Source organism: Oncorhynchus clarkii, chromosome 2 (genome assembly GCF_045791955.1).
Source record: "Oncorhynchus clarkii lewisi isolate Uvic-CL-2024 chromosome 2, UVic_Ocla_1.0, whole genome shotgun sequence".
In the NCBI taxonomy this organism is placed as follows: Eukaryota; Metazoa; Chordata; class Actinopteri; order Salmoniformes; family Salmonidae; genus Oncorhynchus; species Oncorhynchus clarkii.
Window position 1 is genome coordinate 69,125,159 of NC_092148.1, and position 20,815 is coordinate 69,145,973.

Here is a 20,815-nt window from a genome sequence, read left to right on the forward strand (position 1 = left end):
GGTGTGTGAGTGTGAGAGAGAGAGAGAGAGAGACTTACGACTCCAGCACGGCAAGCAGAGGGTCGGCCTCAGAGTTCTCTTGGAGCTGATTGGTCTGGTCTCTGCTCAAACGGATGATGTCACACACAGTCTGGGACGCATTTGACTGTCTCTGAAACACATTTGGCTACATTACTCCTCTGACAGCACTGTAGTCATCAGTAGATTGTGTGTGTGTGTGTGTGTGTGTGTGTGTGTCTCACCTCCGTGTCTTTCCCAGGGTGAATGAGTTCTATGAGCCTCTGAGCCAGCCGCTCTTCATTCAACCACTGCAGAGGGAACACAAACACACCATTACATATTTTAAGTCACACCGAGGGTGTGTGTGTGTGTGTGTGTGTGTGTGTGTGTGACATACATTGAGTGTGTCTTGTCGGAGAGGAGCAGGATCGACACAGCTGATGAGGCGTAGCAGGAGGTCCATCATGGCCGATGTGTTGATGTGTTTAAGAACCAGACCCAGGAAACCCTCCTTTCCCCGCAAGAAGGAGATCACCTACAGAGACCACAACACAACCACCTGTCACCCAGATCAACTGAAAATAATCTATATTGTTGAAATATAGGTTCTAACCAATTTTATTAATCTACATTAGAGAGACGAAATCATTGCTCTGCAGGAAACGGAACACAACAACCAGATTAGAACCATTAAAGGGATGCTTCAGGGTTTAGGCAATTAAGCCTTTTTCCCCCTACTTGCCGAGAGTCAGACAAACTCATGGATACCATTTTTATGTCTCCGCATGCAGTTTGAACAAAGTTGAATGTAGTATATTGTTAGCATAGCGCAATTGCTGGAAGTCTCCAGGAACAACTAGCTCCTCTCAAAAGCAGGGTAATAGACCTAACTACTCCAAAGCTGGGTGGTTGGTAATTTAGTTTTATAAGGCTATACAAGTCAATATTCTATAAATGTGTTAATTTGACTGATTATCATAAGAAACAAGATTATATCCAATTCCTCATCCTGCTCCGTTGTCACAGAGATCGCAATGCTGTATCTGTCCCATTATTGCGCCTGTGAGCGCATGGGTAGTGCCACAGACAGATACAAAATTGCAATCTCTATGTGACAAGGGGACAGAATGAGGAAGTGGATAGATCCTTGTTTCTTGTGATTATCAGAAAAATGTACGAATTTATTAAATATTGATTACTATGTATTGCTTTGTAAGAATATACATGACCAACCACCCAGCTTTGGAGTAGTTAAGTCCATTTCCCTGCTTTTGAGAGGAGCTGGCTAGTAGTTTGTGGAGACTTCCAACAAAAGCACTAAGCTAACGATATACTACCTTCAAAATGCACACACAGACATAAAAATGGTATCCATGAGTTCATCTGACTCTGGGTAAGTAGGAAATAAGGCTTAATTGCCTAAACCCCGAAGTATCCCTTTAACTGTGTGTAAGATGTGTTTGTTACTGTACCTGTTCGGTCTTGCGTGTGATGAGGTTTCCAATGGTCTTGCTGAAGAAGGATGCGAGGAGGGGGTTGAGGGGAGGGGGCTGCTCCAGGAAGGAGTACAGGATGTCCAGAAGAGGCTTCTCTCCCCCCAGCTTATCATTTATCACCCCTACATCACTCGTCAGCAGCTCACATGCTATGTTAGGATGCCTGGAACACACACACGCTCATTGAAGCATCCCAGTGACTGACTGGACGTACGTGCATGTGTGCATCGACTCACTTGAAGCGTTTGATCTCTTCCAGACCAGCAGGTGGCTCTGTGGTGATGAGGTGCAGCAGCTCTTGCATGCAGGTGTCCTGGGACAGGAAGACCAGCAGCCTGGGGCCCAGAGAGGAGCCAACAGACACTTGTTAGCATTGGAAATGCTAAAGCTAATGCTAATAAAAAGTGTGCAGGGGCTAATGTTAAAGGCTAACCTGCGGTTCTGGGCCTTGCACTCCTGCAGTACATCCTCCTCCTCCATGAGCTCAGTGAGCGTGACATCGTCCTTCTCAAGCAGGGCCTCCAGCTGGGACGACGTGTGCAGGTCAAACTTCCAGAACATGGCTGCTGCTGCTGGGAGGAGAGACACAGTGAATAGAAAACACCAACTTCACTGTGTATCATAGGTTTTGCAACTTTAATTTTTCTGTTTGGTCTTGTGTTTTATGAGGTTTCCTATTGTCTTGCTAAAGAAGGATGCAAGGAGAGGGTATGATTTGGGGGAGGGGGTATGATTTTTTTTTGGGGGGGGGGGGGGGGGGGTGACAGTCAGACACACACTCAGTTTACAGGGGAAGCACTTTAAACCTGAAGTGAACAGATAGTCTAGATTATATCTTTAAGTGAGCATAATGTGTCAGGTGTGAGTGTGTTTTCTTCTTACCTTAGTAAAATGTGTGTCCTAGGTCAGACCTCTTCAGTCATTTATTTCAAATATGCAGGTAGGAACGGTCATGAATCTGTATGGATGATTACACACACACTCCCTCACACACAAGCCATCACTACCTCTGCAACCTGAAAGTGATAGAGAGAGATAACAGTAATTAGTGTCTTCCAGCACACACAGCTGACTCTCCTCATCTTTAGGATGCAGTGCTGCGTAGCAAGGTGGCTAGCTATCCATGACTGTCAAATGTCTGAGCATATATTAGCTAGCTAGTAGAATCCGGATGTTGTTGCTAGCTTACGCGCTGCTAATTAACGTTAGACTGCGTATATAGCCAGGCTGATTATTGCAATCTTGCCATGTCACAGCTACGACTCTGGGAACTATCATCTCCACGATATCGCGGGGTTGAGAATTCTCAGCTAAACTACGACAAGCACCTACCTTGACTTTAGCTTCAGTGCGTCAGTGTTGTTAATTAACCTGCTAGCTTAGCATTTTGTTTACGTTCCAAACCAGCCAACTGGTGATGCACGTCCAGGTTATTTAACCAAATATGTCAGTAATCTGTCGAGTGTTTTCTTGTCAACTCACCAGAAGCTGCCTGACCCTTCCAACTGTGTATAGGACAATCCCAGGTTCAGTAAATTAGTTGTCGCTTTTATCCTGGAGATTGGAGCAAGACAGAAAAGGATTCTCACATATTTTAAATCAAAATGGCGGACACTATTGCGGGAACGAGCAATCAAATCTACGCCGAGCATGTGTGGTTTATTGGTGTGCCAAAGATACTGCGCTTCTTGAATATTCTTGACAAGTCCCTCCAAAATGTGTAGCACCCTTAAAACATAGCACAGACTGCATGCCCCTAGTAAAAAATAACATAAGAGATTATTAAAATGCTAACTAGGTGGCCCAGTCAGAAGGGTACTTCCAACATTGACCAGCCGGCGTTATTCAAAACTGCAACTAGCCTAGAGATAGGTTTATACAAATAAATATGAATATTTGTAGCTACATGCCTCCATAATCTCTGCTGCTCTCTGTAGCCTATCAGCTGACTGTCAGCACTGACCCATATTGACGCATTGCTTATGACGTTCCCACCCGGCTTGTTTATCTTCTCTCGTTTCCTTTCCTCGGCAGAAGGTATTTCTGTCTGTAGTTGACTAACGTTAGCTAGCATTATGGCCAACGTTGTGGATACCAAGCTATACGACATCCTCGGAGTTTCACCCTCCGCCTCAGAAAACGACCTAAAGAAGGTAAGTGACTGGTGTTTTGTAAATAAATAATACACAATCAGCGCCTACAGGAAATTATATGATCGCAAAACAGGGTTGATGTGGCCTTACCAACACTATTCAGATGCTAAGCTAACCCAGCTAGTTAAACTATCGCTAGTTAACGTTAGCTAGCTAATCATGCGAGCTAACAAGTGCATATTCTGGGGCAAATATCTAATGAAAAGTAAGTATTTCTCTGATTTGAAAATCGCGATTTAAGACAGCTAGTTAACTAGTTAGTTAACTACCTGTTGAGAATTTGGTTATATGTATTTTATAAGTGAGAAACTAGGCCTACCGTCCTTACGCATAGAAACGTAGCACAGGCAGCGGCCGATCGTTGCTAGGCAGTGCAGACTAAGTTAGCTGCAGGAGCTAGCTAACGTTAGCGTAAGATGCTGCGCTAGCTGGCGTGAGTAAAGCAAAGCTGACAGACTAAAACCATATAGAGGTACTAGGTATGTTATTTGCTAGTTATAGCCAGCTAGTACATAATGAGCTCGGGATGTATCTCATTTGTCTGGTAATGTTGGCTAACTACATATATTATTGTTAGCTAATATGGTCTAAAGTTAGTTACTCTGTCGTCATGTTTTTGACAGATACTACAGATTGCTATTTTACTAGGGATTGTCATGAGGAGGATGATTATGTTAAGCATGCTAGCTAGCTAACGTTAGAATGTTTTCAGATTCACCAAGTGTTTCTCTTGCCGCAGCAGGGTAAAGCTACGCAGTTAGAAAATGTTGGCCCTACAACAGCCCACTCCCAGACAGTGACTGATAATGTAGGTCTGTCTCTCTCTTGTGTTCAGGCATACCGCAAATTGGCCAAAGAGTTTCACCCTGATAAGAACCCAGATGCAGGGGACAAGGTAAGAGACGGGCAGTTACACAAATAACACAATCAAAACTTGACACAGTACACACAAAACGATTCACATCAGCACATAACACTGATCAATCCACATCATGACCACTAGTCATGGTAGTACCATCACATGGGCCTATCTGTATTGTGCAGTAACAGAGGCTGGTATCAATCGCTTTTGGTATTACTCAAATGGCCTCCTCTCCATAGCAAGAGTGCACCAGCTAGTCTGTTGAGGCACCCTCTTTCCTGGTCTCCTTTGGTTCATCTGCAGCACTGCCCCAACCAGCATCTTCTTCTGCATCGCTATCATCTGACCTGTGTAACATCAGTGCAGATGAAGGAGAGGAAACCTATACTATTGAGATAAGAGGATCTGTGAGACAACAACGTGATGATTATTCGTGTGGATTTAAAGTTAACAGTATGAAAAATGTCACCTGATTATGTAGAATGTCTGTGGGAGGTAGTTATGATGGACAATGGCAGGTTCCTCCCTAATGATCCCCCCCATCTCTCCCAGTTTAAAGAGATAAGTTTTGCGTATGAGGTGCTGACCAATCCAGAAAAGAAGGAGCTTTATGACCGCTATGGAGAGCAGGGGCTGCGGGAGGGAGGTGGTGGAGGGGCTGGCATGGATGACATCTTCTCCCACATCTTTGGAGGGGGGCTGTTTGGCTTCATGGGGGGGCAGGGACGTGGAGGGGGAGGACGCAATGGAGGGCGCAGGAGAGGCGAGGACATGGTGCATCCCCTCAAGTGAGTGACAGTTATTCTCCCTTCACATCTATGGTCCTCATCCAGACATATTATTTGAGTTATTCCTTACCCTGCCTACCTGTCTTAACAGAGTTTCACTGGAAGACCTCTACAATGGTAAAACAACCAAACTACAACTCAGCAAGAATGTCCTGTGTGCTTCCTGCAATGGGTGAGTCTACACACACACACACACACACACTTTAAAATAATATAATTCGCATGGAGATCAATGTTGGTAGTTGCTGAGCTACTACACTTTTTTTAAATACACTGAACAAAAATATAAATGCAACAATTTCAAATATTTTACTGATTTACAGTTCATAAAAGGAAATCAGTCAATTGAATTCATTAGGATAGGATCTATGGAGTTTACATGTCTTGGAATACAGATAGAGTATTTTTTATTTTACCTTTATTTAACTAGGCAAGTCAGTTGAGAACAAATTCTTATTTTCAATGACGTCCAGATTTTCAAACGACAGATTTGTACCTTGTCAGCTCGTGGATATGAACTTGCAACCTTCGGTTACTAGTCCAACGTTTTAACCACTAGGCTACCCTGCCGCCCCGAGTATGTGAGCGGAGCTGGAGCGTCGACCTGACACTATACGTGGGCATAGAGTTGATCTGTTGAGGCGGTATGCAAATTGGAGTGTGTCTAGGGTTTCTGGGATAATGGTGTTGTGAGCCATGACCAGCCTTTCTTCATGGCTACAGATGTGAGTGCTACGGGTTGGTAGTCATTTAGGCAGGTTACCTTCGTGTTCTTTGGCACAGGGACTATGGTGGTCTGCTTGTAACATGTTGGTATTGCAAACTCAGTCAGGGATTGGTTGAAAATGTCAGTGAACACACTTTGCAATTGACCAGAGCATGCTTGCAGTACACGTCCTGGTAATCCTTCTAGCCCTGCGGCCTTGTGAATGTTGACCTGTTTAAAGGTCTTACTCGCATCGGCTGCGGAGAGTGTGATCACATAGTCTCCCGGAACAGCTGGTGCTCTAATGCATGTTTCAGTGTTATTTGCCTCGAAGCGAGCATAGAAGTAGTTTAGCTCATCTGGTAGGCTCATGTCACTTGGCAGCTCTCGGCTGTGCTTCCCTTTGTAGTCTAATGGTTTGCAAGCCCTGCCACATCCGACGAGTGTCAGAACCGGTGTAGTACGATCCGACCTTAGTCCTGTATTGACGCTTTGCCTGTTTGATGGTTCGTCGGAGGGCATAGCGGGATTTCTTCTAAACTTCCGGGTTAGTGTCCCGCTCCTTGAAAGCGGCAACTCTACCCTTTAGCTCAGTGCCGATGCTGCCTGTAATCCATGGCTTCTGGTTGGTGGTATGTATGTACTGGTCACTGTGGGGACGACATCATTGATGCACTTATTGATGGAGCCAATGAGTGATGTGGTGTACTCCTCAATGCCATCGGAAGGATCCCGGAACATATGTGCTAGCAAAACAGTCATGTAGCTTAGCATCTGCTTCATCTGTACACAATTCATCACAATGTGTTTCTTTGTAGGATATAACTTAAATAATTCATTTTTGTTCCTTCTTAGGCTTGTCTGGCTCTTGACCTATTTAGTGTTTTATATGCTGTTTTAATATGACATGTAGCCTATTTGAAGTTCTGAGCACTTACATTCACCTTTTAATGTTTATTAAAATACTTTTCATTCAAATCATATGGTTTGGTTTCAATACTTAAAAAATAAATGAAAGGTCCAGGTAGTCACAGAAATAGATGGGTGTTGGATAAATTGTGATTTTAATGAAATGATTGGATTTGGAGCTGCAATATTTTTTATTTATTTTTTAGCTCGGAGCGTTTTTTGTCAGAGCAGTTGGAAAGGACGTGGGATTTCCATTTTCAATTCTGCTCACATACTCTGACAGATATGTTGGTCACAGATACCAAGTGGGTTGGTAGGGGCGTGGATCAGAAAACCAGTCCGTATCTGGTGTGACCACCATTTGCCTCATTCAGCGCGACACATCTCTGTCGCATAGAGTTGATCAGGCTGTTGTTTGTGGCCTGTGGAACGTTGTCCCACTCCTCCTTCAATGGTTGTGCGGATTTGATGGATATTGGCGGGAACTGGATACGCTGTCATACACGTCAATCTAGAGCATCCCAAACATGCTCAATGGGTGTGTCTGCAGGCCATGGAAGAACTGGGACATTTCCAGCTTCCAGGAATTGTGGGCAGATACTTGCGACATGGGGCCGTGCATTGTCATGCTGAAACATGAGGTGATGGTGGCGGGTGAATGACATGACAATGGGCCTTAGGATTTTGTCACGATGTCTCTGTGCATTCAAAATGTCATCAATAAAAAAGGCAATTGTGTTCGTTGTCCGCAGCTTATGCTTGCCCATACCATAAACCCACCATCAACATGAGGCACTCTGTTCACGACGCTGACATCAGCAAACCGCTCGCCCACATGACATCGTACACGCTGTGTGCCATTTGCATGGTACCAGTTGAAACCGGGATTGATCTGTGAAGAGCACACTTCTCCAGTGGCCATCGAAGGTGAGCATTTACCCATAGATGTTGGTTACGACGCCGAACTGCAATCGGGTCAAGACCCTGGTGAGGACGGTGAGCTTCCTTGAGACGGTTTCTGACAATTTGTGCAGAAATTATTTGGTTGTTCAAACCCTGTTTCATCAGATGTCTGGTTGGCTGGTCTCAGACAATCCCGCAGGTGAAGAAGCCGGTTGTGGACGTCCTGGGGTGACGTGGTTACATGTGGTCTGCGGTTGTCAGGCCAGTTGGACGTACTGTCAAATTATCTAAAATGACGTTGGTAGCTTATGGTATATAATTTAATGTTCATTTATCTGGCAACAGCTCTGGTGGATATTCCTGCAGTAGCATGCCAATTGCAAGCTCCATCAACTTGAGACATCTGTGGCATTGTGTTGTGTGACAAAAATGCACATTTTTAGTGGTCTTTTATTGTACCCAGCACAAGGTGCATCTGTGTAATGATCAGGCTGTTTAATCAGCTTCTTGATATGCCACACCTGTCAGGATGGATTATCTTGGAAAAGGAGAAATGCTCACTAACAAGGATGTAAACACATTTCTTAAAAAAAATTGAGAGAAGTAAGCTTTTTATGCATCTGGAAAGGTTTTGAAACATGGGACCAACACGTTGCGTTTTTATTTTTGTTCTGTATAAATATCTTTAGTGGACAGAGAGATGGATGCAGGACTAAACATTCATGATATAAAAATGTATAGTTTTTACCATATTTTGAAGCTGTATACCGTTTGTTTACTTTGTTTGTAAAACAAGGTTATATTTTGGGTTGTGATGGGATATGACAATTGAACAAAGTTAATTTATAAGTTATATTATTTTAGAATCAATGGGTACAAGTCCAAAAATGAATGTAGGTGTGATTGCCCCTTTAACATGAGATATATATATATATATTATTATATATTGTTTAATGTGATACTTGACTCTCCTCTCTCTGGTCTGTCTCCAGTGCCGGGGGTAAGGCGGGGGCGGTGCAGAAGTGCGTGGCCTGCAGAGGGAGAGGCATGAGGATCATGATCAGACAGCTGGCTCCTGGCATGGTCCAACAGATGCAGTCAGTCTGCACAGACTGCAACGGAGAGGGTAGGACCACACACGTGGTCTGCAATAATGAATACACAATAAAAATATTTTTTTTGTTAGGAAACTAATCTGTTTGTGTTTTGTATAGGGGAGGTGATCAGTGAGAAGGACCGCTGTAAGAAGTGTGAGGGTCGTAAGGTGAACAAGGAGACCAAGCTGTTGGAGGTCCATGTTGATAAAGGCATGAGGCATGGCCAGAAAATAAGCTTCACTGGAGAGGCTGACCAAGCCCCAGGCACTGAGCCTGGAGACATCCTACTGGTCCTACAGGAGAAGGAGCATGAGGTAAAACGCACACACACTGTAGCAGAGAGTACTCAAAAATTTAAATAAACTGCTCAGGAAACCACTCAGTGTTCAGAAATTCTTAATCTAATTTTGTTGGTTGCAAACACATTTAGCAGATATTGCAGTTTCAGCTAAATGCTTATGTTTCTAGTTCCAACAGTGCAGTAACAATACGAAACAATACACACATCCCCCCCCAAAAAATATATATACATCTCAGCAAAAAAAGAAACATCCTCTCACTGTCAACTGCATTTAACTGAACAAGTTCCACAGATGTATGACTAACAGAAATGTAATAATGTGTCCCTGAACAAAGGGAGGGTCAAAGTAACAGTCAGTATCTGGTGTGGCCACCAGCTGCATTAAGTACTGCAGTGTATCTCCTCATGGACTGCACCAGATTTGCCAGTTCTTGCTGTGAGATGTTACCCCACTCTTCCACCAAGGCACCTGCAAGTTTCTGGACATTTCTGTGGTAAATGGCCCTAGCCCTCACCCTCTGATCCAACAGGTCCCAGATGTGCTCAATGTGATTGAGATCAGGGCTTTTCGCTGGCCATGGCAGAACACTGACATTCCTGTCTTGCAGGAAATCACGCACAGAACGAGCAGTATGGCTGGTGGCATTGTCATGCTGGAGGGTCATGTCAGCATGAGCCTGCAGGAAGGGTACCACATGAGGGAGGAGGATGTCTTCCCTGTAATGCACAGTGTTGATTGCCTGCAATGACAACAAGCTCAGTCTGATGATGCTGCTACACACCGCCCCAGACCATGACGGACCCTCCACCTCGATCCCGCTCCAGAGTACAGGCCTCATTCCTTTGACGATAAACGCGAATCGGACCATCACCCCTGGTGAGACAAAACCGTGACTCGTCAGTGAAGAGCACTTTTTGCCAGTCCTGTCTAGTGACGGTGGGTTTGTGCCTATAGGCAATGTTGATGTCTGGTGAGGACCTGCCTTACAACAGGCCTAAAAGCCCTCAGTCCAGCCTCTCAGCCTATTGCGGACAGTCGGAGCATGGATGTAGGGATTGGGCGTTCCTTGTGTAACTTGGGCAGTTGTTGTTGCCATCCTGTACCTGTCCCGCAGGTGTGATGTTCAGATGTACCGATCCTGTGCAGGTGTTGTTACACGTTGTCTGCCACTGCGAGGACGATCAGCTGTCCGTCCTGTAGCGCTGTCTTAGGCGTCTCACAGTACGGACATTGCAATTTATTGCCCTGGCTACATCTGCAGTCCTCATGCCTCCTTGCAGCATGTCTAAGGCACGTTCACGCAGATGAGTAGGGACCCTGTGCATCTTTCTTTTGGTGTTTTTCAGAGTCTGTAGAAAGGCCTCTTTTAGTGTCCTAAGTTTTCAGAACTGTGACCTTAATTGCCTACCGTCTGTAAGCTGTTAGCGTCTTAACGACCGTTCCACCGGTGCATGTTCATTAATTGTTTATGGTTCATTGAACAAGTATGGGAAACAGTATTTAAACCCTTTACAATGAAAATCTGTGAAGTTATTTGGAATTTTACGAATTATCTTTGAAAGACAGGGTCCTGAAAAAGGGAAGTTTCATTTTTTTCTGTGTGTGTGTGTGATACCTTCATGCATGCATATACAAATAATTCAAAAATCATGGGTGTTAATAAGGAATTGGGTCCCCCTTTGCTGCTATAACAGCCTCAACTCTTCTGGGAAGACTTTCCACGAAACGTTGGAAAGTTGCTGCGGAGACTTGGTTCCATTCAGCCACAAGGGCATTAGTGAGGTCGGGCACTGATGTTGGGTGATTAGTCCTGGCGTTCTAATTCATCCCAAAGGAGTTTGATAGGGTAGTGGTCAGGGCTCTGCACGCCAGTCAAGTTCTTCCACACCGATCTCGGCAAACCATTTCTGTATGGACATCGCTTTGTGCACGGGGGCATTGTCATGCTGAAACAGGAAAGGGCCTACCCCAAACTCTTGCAACAAAGTTGTCATTGTATGTGTGATTTCCCTTCACTAGAACTACAGGGCCTAGCCTGAAGAATATAAAACAGGCCCAGACCATTATTCCTCCTACAACAAACTTTACAGTTGGCACTATGCATTCGGGAAGGTAGCGTTCTCCTGGTATCCGTCAGGAGTTTTGCCAGATGGTGAAGCGTGATTCATCACTCCAGAGAACACGTTTCCACTACTCCAGAGTCCAATGGTGGAAAACTTTACACCACTCCAGCCGGAGCTTGTCATTGCGCATGGTGATCTGACTTGTTGGAAAGGTGGCATCCTATGACTGTGCCACGTTGAAAGTCACTGAGCTGATTTTAGACCCCTATCAGCAACGCGTGTGGCTGAAATAGCCAAATATGACGCGGTGTCCACATACTTTTGGCCGTGTGTGTAATAATTTAAAAACTATATACACTGCTCAAAAAAATAAAGGGAACACTTAAACAACACAATGTAACTCCAAGTCAATCACACTTCTGTGAAATCAAACTGTCCACTTAGGAAGCAACACTGATTGACAATAAATTTCACATACTGTTGTGCAAATGGAATAGACAACAGGTGGAAATTATAGCCAATTAGCAAGACACCCCCAATAAAGGAGTGGTTCTGTAGGTGGTAACCACAGACCACTTCTCAGTTCCTATGCTTCCTGGCTGATGTTTTGGTCACTTTTGAATGCTGGCGGTGCTTTCACTCTAGTGGTAGCATGAGACGGAGTCTACAACCCACACAAGTGGCTCAGGTAGTGCAGCTCATCCAGGATGGCACATCAATGCGAGCTGTGGCAAGAAGGTTTGCTGTGTCTGTCAGCGTAGTGTCCAGAGCATGGAGGCGCTACCAGGAGACAGGCCAGTACATCAGGAGACGTGGAGGAGGCCGTAGGAGGGCAACAACCCAGCAGCAGGACCGCTACCTCCGCCTTTGTGCAAGGAGGAGCAGGAGGAGCACTGCCAGAGCCCTGCAAAATGACCTCCAGCAGGCCACAAATGTGCATGTGTCTGCTCAAACGGTCAGAAACAGACTCCATGAGGGTGGTATGAGGGCCCAAGGTCCACAGGTGGGGGTTGTGCTTACAGCCCAACAACGTGCAGGACGTTTGGCATTTGCCAGAGAACGCCAAGATTGGCAAATTCGCCACTGGCGCCTTGTGCTCTTCACAGATGAAAGCAGGTTCACGCTGAGCACGTGACAGAGTCTGGAGATGCCGTGGAGAACGTTCTGCTGCCTGCAACATCCTCCAGCATGACCGGTTTGGTGGTGGGTCAGTCATGGTGTGGGGTGGCATTTCTTTGGGGGGCCGCACAGCCCTCCATGTGCTCGCCAGAGGTACCGAGATGAGATCCTCAGACCCCTTGTGAGACCATATGCTGGTGCGGTTGGCCCTGGGTTCCTCCTAATGCAAGACAATGCTAGACCTCATGTGGCTGGAGTGTGTCAGCAGTTCTTGCAAGAGGAAGGCATTGATGCTATGGACTGGCCCACCCGTTCTCCAGACCTGAATCCAATTGAGCACATCTGGGATATCATGTCTCGCTCCATCCACAGACTGTCCAGGAGTTGGCGGATGCTTTAGTCCAGGTCTGGGAGGAGATCCCTCAGGAGACCATCCGCCACCTCATCAGGAGCATGCCCAGGCGTTGTAGGGAGGTCATACAGGCACGTGGAGGCCACACACACTACTGAGCCTCATTTTGACTTGTTTGAAGGACATTACATCAAAGTTGGATCAGCCTGTAGTGTGGTTTTCCACTTTAATTTTGAGTGTGACTCCAAATCCAGACCTCCATGGGTTGATAAATTTGATTTCCATTGATAATTTTTGTGTGATTTTGTTGTCAGCACATTCAACTATGTAAAGAAAAAAGTATTTAATAAGAATATTTCATTCATTCAGATCTAGGATGTGTTATTTTAGTGTTCCCTTTATTTTTTTGAGCAGTGTGTATATATATATTTATATTACAGTATCAGTCAAAGGTTTGGACACACCTACTCATTCAAGGGTGTTCTTTATTTTGTACTATTTTCTACATTGTTGAATTAATAGTGAAGACAAACTCTGAAATAACACATATTAAGTCATGTAGTAACCCAAAAACTGTTAAACAAATCAAAATATATTTGCGATTGTTCAAAGTAGCCGCCCTTTGCCTTGACAGCTTTGTACACTCTTGGCATTATCTCAACCACATATGCTGAGCACTCGTTGGCTGCTTTTCCTTCACTTTGCGGTCCAACTCATCCCAAACCATCTGTTGGGTTGAGGTCGAATACATAGCCTGGAGGTGTGTTGGGTCATTGTCCTGTTGAAAAACAAATGATAGTCCCATTTTAAGCAAAAACCAGATGGAATGACATATCGCTACAGAATGCTGTTGTAGCCATGCTGGTTAAGTGTGCCTTGAATTCTAAATAAATCCCTGATGGTGTCACCAGCAAAGCACCCCCACACCACCTCTTCCATGCTTCACGTGCTTCACGGTGGGAACCACACATGCAGAGATCATCCGTTCACCTACTCTGTATCTCACAAAGATATGGCCGTTGGCTCCAAAAATCTCTAATCAGACCAACGGACAGATTTCCACCAATCTAATGTTCATTGCTTGTGTTTCTTGACTCAAGCAAGTCTCACACAGTCTCCTCTGAACAGTTGATGTCTGTTACTTGAACTCTGAAACATTTATTTGGGCTGCAATTTCTGAGGCTGGTAATTCTAATGAACTTATCCTCTGCAGCAGAGGTAACTGCTGCGATCCTCATGTGGGAGCCAGTTTCATCATAGCGCTTGATGGCTTTTGCGACTGCACTTGAATAAACTTTCAAAGTTCTTAATTTTCCATAATGACTGACCTTCATGTCTTAAAGTAATGATGGACTGTTGTTTCTCTTTGCTTATTTGAGCTGTTCTTGCCATAATATGGACTTAGCCCTATTTGGTAAAAGGCCATCTTCTGTATACCAACCCTACCTTGTCACAACACAACTGTCTCAAACGCATTAAGAAGGAAAGAAATTCCACATTAACTTTTAACAAGGCACACCTGTTAATTGAAATGCATTCCAGGTTGATACTCTTGATGCTGGTTGAGAGAATGCCAAGAGTGTGCTAAGCTGTCATCAAGGCAAAGGATGGCTACTTTGAAGAATCAGAAATATAAAATATATTTTGATTTGTTTAACAATTTGTGGGTTACCACAATGTTCCATATGTCATTTCATAGTTTGTGTTCACTATGATTCTACAATGTAGAAAATAGTAAAAATAAAGAAAATCCTTGGAATGAGTAGGTGTGCCCAAACTTTTGGTGTGTGTGTGTGTTTTGTACAAAAATATAAATGCAACATGTAAAAGGTTGGTTTCATGAGCTGAAATAAAAGATTTCCATATTGACACAATATGAAATTGTCCATATTCACACAATATTTTTCCTCTCAAATGTGTTGCCCAAATGCATTTACGTCCCTGTTAGTGAGCATTTCTCCTTTGCCAGGATAGTCTATCGACCTGACAGGTGTGGCATATCAAGAAGCTGATTAAACATCATGGTCGTAACACCTGTGCACCTTGTGCTGGGAACAATAGAAGGCACTCTAAAATGTGCCGTGTTATCACCCAACACAATGCCACAGATGTCTCAAGTTGAGGGAGTGTGCAACTGGCATGCTTACTGCCAGAGAATCAATGACTATGTACATCGGACAGCAGTCTAAGTTGGAGGGCAGAGTCTGGGTGGTAGCCGGCCAGTGACAAAATGTTTTAGCTTCCTCTCTGAAGGTGGCCCTCAATTCCCATCTCCTGAGTTTGAGACAATCCTTAAACGCTCTTGCCGACCAGAGAGGTTGAGTCAAAGTACTGATAAAATATTAATTATTGAGTGTGTTCTGCAGGAGTTCCGTCGTGATGGCCATGACCTCCACATGACCCAGCGTATCGGCCTGGTGGAAGCTCTGTGTGGCTTTCAGTTGGCGGTCACACACCTTGATGGACGCCAGCTCGCTGTGAAATATCCCCCTGGCAAGGTCATAGACCCAGGTAAACACTCACCACTCCACAACACACACACACACACCGCTTCAAGTTTGGCCTAGTTTTTTGGCTTGGTCATTAAGAAATGCAGCAGCCATGACAAGCCAAACGAGAGATGTTTTGGGGGTGTGGTTTAATGTGGTTGTCTCTGTACAAACGCTTGCCACATCCGAACATACAGTCACTCGTTTGTACAGCACACAGAATTCACTCACGCTTATAACTTGAAACAGTCTAACCAGGTCTTGTGTCTTGAAGTCGCTTAGGCTTGCTAGTGCTAGCCAACTTCTTTCGCCAATTAGCTTCAGCTGGCTGGTGTGCGACCGTGGCAAAGTTGGTTTGACATCGGATAGCCTAACTCTGGGGCTAGTTAGTGACCGTCAATAAATAGAAAAATGGGACAATATTGTCATGGTGCACACCTTTTTAAATGCTTTCGATATTTCTACAATTTATAGATGGTTTGAGGTGTTTAAATAATTGAAATTGGGAGCTATTGACATTTTAAAATATTGTCCCATGTACACTGTAATTTACTTATGGTCCCTAACTTGCCCCATAGGGATGTCAAATAGAAATTGACCTTGGTCATTACGATCGGGTCGCATGCAGCTGCGGTCCGAATTCATGATTACTTGTGTGCTGCCAGCTGTGGGCAGGATTGAAATAAGCCCAACCAAAGGAACACTTACGGTACCCTTCATTCCGTGACGTACCATTTTTTTTGGTGAATTACTTTATGATCATACTACTTTGTAGTACATTTTGACATGATAATTCTGACTCCTATCGATGCCAAATAGGACGTTTTCAAAACGAGAAGTTGCTTTTTAGGGGCAGTCGCTCTTTAACTTGATCTATTTTGCTTTCCCTGTATCATTACGTGTGTGTCAGGTTGTATCCGGGTGGTGAAGGGAGAGGGTATGCCTCAGTACAGGAACCCATTTGAGAAAGGCGATCTGTTCATCAAGTTTGATGTCCTGTTCCCTGACAACAACTGGATCAGCCCTGAGAAACTCACCGTGAGTACCCCTGAGAACCAAATAGCCCGCCTAAGGTGTCTGGTGCATCACACATTGTCTTAACCTTTACTTTGTGTACGTCATTTACAGAATGTGTGTTTTACATGTGTGTGTTTAGGAGTTGGAGGACCTGCTGCCTGCGCGTGCAGATGGACCAGTCATCTCGTCGGAGGCAGAGGAGGTTGACCTCCAGGACTGTGAGGTCAGAGGTCAGGGGTCAGCGGGGGCCAGAAGGGAGGCCTACAATGATAGCTCTGATGAGGAGGGGGGGCCGCACGGCCCAGGGGTACAGTGTGCCCACCAGTAGACTGAATACACACCCCGACTACCCTCTCTCTCCAGTCTGTGTGCCCATCTGTTGTGAGGGAAGGGCACCTCCCTACTGCACCCTGCCCCAGGTCCCATCAGGACCCTCCATCCTCTTCATTCCACAATCAGAGTGTGTGGGTGTGGTCAGCAGGCTATGCTGGATGTGTGGTGGCCATTTGACATCCTAGGATTTTAGGCTCTACAGCTATCTTTGGAAACGTCATTTGCGAACCTTGTGTATAAAATGAAAATATTGTCTTTAAAAATACAGTCATTTATCTTCTTCAGTGTCGTAGTCTAGTCTGTCACATCAGCGCATGCTGAAAATACATTTAACACAGGCCTACCATAGCCCCTGGCCTACACGGCAGCCTGCTGAGCCACACAGGAAGTGATTGCATCACATTCTGTAAGCTCAAACTCCTCTCATCACTGAGTTACCTGAGGACTTCCTGGCTCAGATTTATCTCCACCAATCACATAGCTTGAATCTTTAGGCTTATTTACCTTTCAGTCAGAAAAAAATGTTTCTTCTGCGTGAGGATTGTGTGCTTTTGCGCATCTGTGTGTGTGACAGAGCTTTTGTCTGAGTAGCATACTCTATTCCTCTTTCTAAACTCAGGCAAGGCTCTCTCTGTGTGTGTGTGTGAGATGCTGGCTTCTCTACTCATAGCAGTATGTATTCTGTGTGTAGTGGCAGTGTGAGTGATGACCTCATGTTTATGCTCAATTTAAGATAAAAACATCTGAATTTGTTGAACTTGTCCCACCTTGACCATGTCACCTTTTAACCCTCGACCCCAAACCTCTGTATTATACACAACTCTCCATGCCAGTAGAACTGTCACATGCCATCTCCAACGTCCATTCCCTTAGCTCTGTAAATACCAGCCACAACCCCATCCCCTGTGCACAGTTGCATCTCAGTACTCTTCAGCTGCCTCCTCCCTTCCAATCCAAACTCCTGTCCTTCATCTGCACTAATGGGACAAAACAGCAGGGTCATGTTTAGTTGGCACAAATTAGATTTTTTTTTGATCACAACCTAAAAAAACACTTTAATTTCCAGTTTCAAAATATTTAGCTAGTCTGCCCTATTTCCTTTTCCTGTCCAGTTCTGTGAGATCAGTGCAGATGGAGAGGATAGGAGGCTGCTTTAGACTGTAGAGATGTAGTCATGTGACTGTCACTGTAAATATGAAATAGGCCACTGAAGGGACACAATTCAGACCAACAGACAGGCTTTATTTAGTAAGTGATATTATTGTTGATGCTCATGTTTGTCAGGATGACAATTGAACTGTATAATAAACTCTGTCACCATCAGCTCTCTGCCTCTGTTCTTCCACTTACCAGCATGCTACAGTATTTAAGCCGATGACAGACAGTTTAATTTTTAAAAAAAAGTATAGCTCTTTGAAGTCCACTGTATTTAATTAAAGGAAAGCTGAATCTTATGCATACACTAAAATCATTACTGAACTGCAGCCAGGCAAGTGAATGGGGTGGGTAGTAGTATAGCAATTGACAGATTGAGGGGAACAGCCAGAGCAAGACTTACCGATCAGAATTCTAGTGACCTAGATGTGTAGTAATGGCATCGCTATATGGGTAGTGATAGTATATTAGTTAGTGTTGGTGGCTAGCCTGAGTGAGTCAGCAGTGTCAACTGTCTGCGCTGTGGAGTTCCACTGGACCCAGCAGCTCCTTATAGCCTGCTGTATTCCTGGGATGAGGGAGAATAAAGAATGAGCAAGAGGTGGACATTGACACCAGTCTTGTTACCTGTATCTCTTACATATTACTTGTGTGTGTTAACTGTCTCATTTAGACTGCATGACATAGGAGTGTTCCCTCTTCAGCTGTTCCAGTTTCTGTCTGATCTTCTTATCCTCCTGAGAGAGACACATACAGCCCAGAATTATACACCAACCTCCAATGCCTAACAAAAGGGTATATTAGATGTGGTAGGTTATGTGTGTGTGTGTTACATGGGGCAGGTTGTGTGTGCGGTGTCTATCAGTCTCAGGCCCATTAGGTCCTCATGGGAATTCCTGTTCTGGATTATTGACAGCCGCTCCTGGACCTGACACAGGAAGTATCTCTTTATAACTAAGCTGCTCTCTTTTTTTCCCCCTTGTTGTGCCTCTCTTCCTAAAAAACACAAGAGTATGTCTCTCTCCCACCCTCAGTGGTTGGTCCCCCCCCCCCCCCCCCTCTGTCTCACTCTCAGTACCCCCCACTCCCCCTTTGTCTCACTCTCAGTAATATAAATGGTGTTATCCTATTTTATACATGTACAAGTATATATATGTGTGAATTGGAAAAGGGCACAGACTTTTCACCCTTTCGGATTGGGGATTCGAACTAGTGACCTTTCAGGTACTGTCCCATACTCTAACAGCTAGACTACCGGCCGCCCAAGTAGTCTCTCTGTCTCTCTTTTGTTTCCTCTGCAGGTCCAACAGGCTGCGCATCATTCTCTCTCTCCATTGCAGAGAACGGCTCCAATGTCCTCTCCATCACACTCCGCATCGTTCTGTCTCCCTCTAGAGTAGCATGTGGGGTTTTGTGGGTCTCCTGGTCTGATGTAGGAGGAGCAAGTCCACTCATGGCCCAGTGCTCTGTCTCTCACTTCCTCCCTCTCCCCTTCCACAAATCCCTGGTAAGCGCTCTCATTGGCTCCCATAGAGCCCAGGTAAGCACTCTCATTGGCTCCCACAGCAGTGAAGTCATCAGTGTGTTCCTCATTGAAAGGAGGACTGCCCTGCCCCCTCAGCCTCCTGCTGGGCTATGCTCCATGTTGGAGTCTCCTCAGTGTGTGTGACAAGTGTCTTTTAAAAATATATATTTTACCTTTATTTAACTAGGCAAGTCAGTTAAGAACATATTCTTATTTTCAATGACGGCCTATGAACAGTGGGTTAACTGCCTGTTCAGGGGCAGAACGACAGATTTGTACCTTGTCAGCTCGGGGATTTAAATTTGCAACCTTCCGTTTACTAGTCCAACGCTCTAACCACTAGGCTACCCTGGTATTTTCTGATTGCTCCATCACTAGCTCCTTCTGCAACACACAGAGGCTGCGTTTCAAATCATAAAAGACACCTTATGCCCTTGTGGGAATCGTCCAAACGATTAGCCAAGCAAAGGAAGTTCGCAACGTAAGCCCCCAGCTCTTGTTTTTGATCGAGATTGCGAGTGTACAATTACGCCCTATAATTCAATTCGCGATGATTGTACATCCGCTAAGAAAAGTCAGCCAAAACTTAAAACCTCAACGTCAATATGGAGAAGTTAACATACACAACGTGTAAGTAAAAACAAATGTAAATAAGTTAGAAATGGTGCTGCTAATCCACATGGTGGCACAAACACGTCTCGTAAAAGTATGGATGTTTTTGTTTGGTTAGCTTTTGGAAATTGTATAAATAAAACATTTTCCTTCTTCAGAAGTTCCAGCTAGACAGGCTGTTAGTTAGCTAATTAATTTGCTAGCTATTATATGGTAGGTGTATATAATAATTGTATTGTTAATACAAGTAGACATGCAATCATAATGACTGACTGTAGCGCATATAAAGCACCCACAAGCTACAGGTGGCTGAAAACAATCTTCGTGGGATGAATTTCCGGGTAAGTGCGGTCCATTTAAAATTACTTCCTCCCTCCCCCTTGCCCTGCAAGTGTAAACTCGTCAGAAGTGTCCACTTAATTTGAGGGCTGAGGGGAGAGGGTGTCTTTTAAGTGTTTGGAATGCAGCCAGAGTTATCACACAGTTACAGTATTATCAGACAAAACCTTAAGAGAGCCAGACATAGTAGACGCCCTGGCCAGTGGTGGGGCGCTGGTCAACCTCCGAGCTGGACTGGAACAGAGACAAGTCCAAAACCTCCACCTGGTCTCTCTCTGACTGTGTCCTCACACTGTCTGTCTCCAGCTGTGTCGTTGCAGTGTGTGTGTCACAGTGACCACTCTCATCCTGCACACTGACTTCCTGTTCCTTTGCTGCAGTAGACATGACGTACAGAACCACAACACACACACAAAGAATACAGAGTTCAGATCTGTGTGATTTTAGTGTTTCGGAGCCTAGATCTACAGTGGGGCAAAAAAGTATTTAGTCAGCCACCAATTGTGTAAGTTCTCCCACTTAAAAAGATGAGAGGCCTGTAATTTTCATCATAGGTACACTTCAACTATGACAGACAAAATGTGAGAAAAAAAAT

General features: G+C 44.7%; 2 protein-coding genes across 14 annotated transcripts in view; one reads left to right on the plus strand and one right to left on the minus strand.

The window, feature by feature from the left end:
- The window catches only part of LOC139372854 (serine/threonine-protein phosphatase 6 regulatory subunit 2-like), a 28,671-nt gene extending 25,215 nt beyond the window's left edge, over positions 1-3,456 (minus strand). For 3 of the 13 annotated variants that reach the window (XM_071112759.1, XM_071112695.1, XM_071112730.1), the window contains exons 1-9: positions 3,407-3,450; positions 2,979-3,050; positions 2,379-2,512; positions 1,930-2,065; positions 1,733-1,831; positions 1,473-1,659; positions 398-535; positions 243-308; positions 39-151 (exon numbers count right to left, since the gene is read on the minus strand). In XM_071112759.1, the coding sequence (XP_070968860.1) occupies positions 39-151; positions 243-308; positions 398-535; positions 1,473-1,659; positions 1,733-1,831; positions 1,930-2,057 (731 nt within the window). In that variant the 5' untranslated portion in view covers positions 2,058-2,065; positions 2,379-2,512; positions 2,979-3,050; positions 3,407-3,450. Of the gene's footprint in view, positions 1-38; positions 152-242; positions 309-397; positions 536-1,472; positions 1,660-1,732; positions 1,832-1,929; positions 2,069-2,378; positions 2,513-2,978; positions 3,185-3,406 lie in introns of those variants that run through there. The other 10 variants (XR_011627497.1, XM_071112714.1, XM_071112745.1 and 7 more) reach the window with 5 other exon arrangements.
- Positions 3,373-17,912, plus strand: LOC139372919 (dnaJ homolog subfamily A member 2-like). Its single transcript, XM_071112783.1, has 9 exons — positions 3,373-3,649; positions 4,485-4,544; positions 5,064-5,299; positions 5,391-5,471; positions 8,810-8,943; positions 9,032-9,228; positions 15,117-15,261; positions 16,150-16,277; positions 16,396-17,912. The coding sequence occupies exons 1-9, from the start codon at positions 3,572-3,574 to the stop codon at positions 16,582-16,584; spliced, it is 1,248 nt and encodes a 415-aa protein (XP_070968884.1). The 5' UTR covers positions 3,373-3,571; the 3' UTR covers positions 16,585-17,912.
- The last annotated feature ends 2,903 nt before the right edge of the window (positions 17,913-20,815 follow it).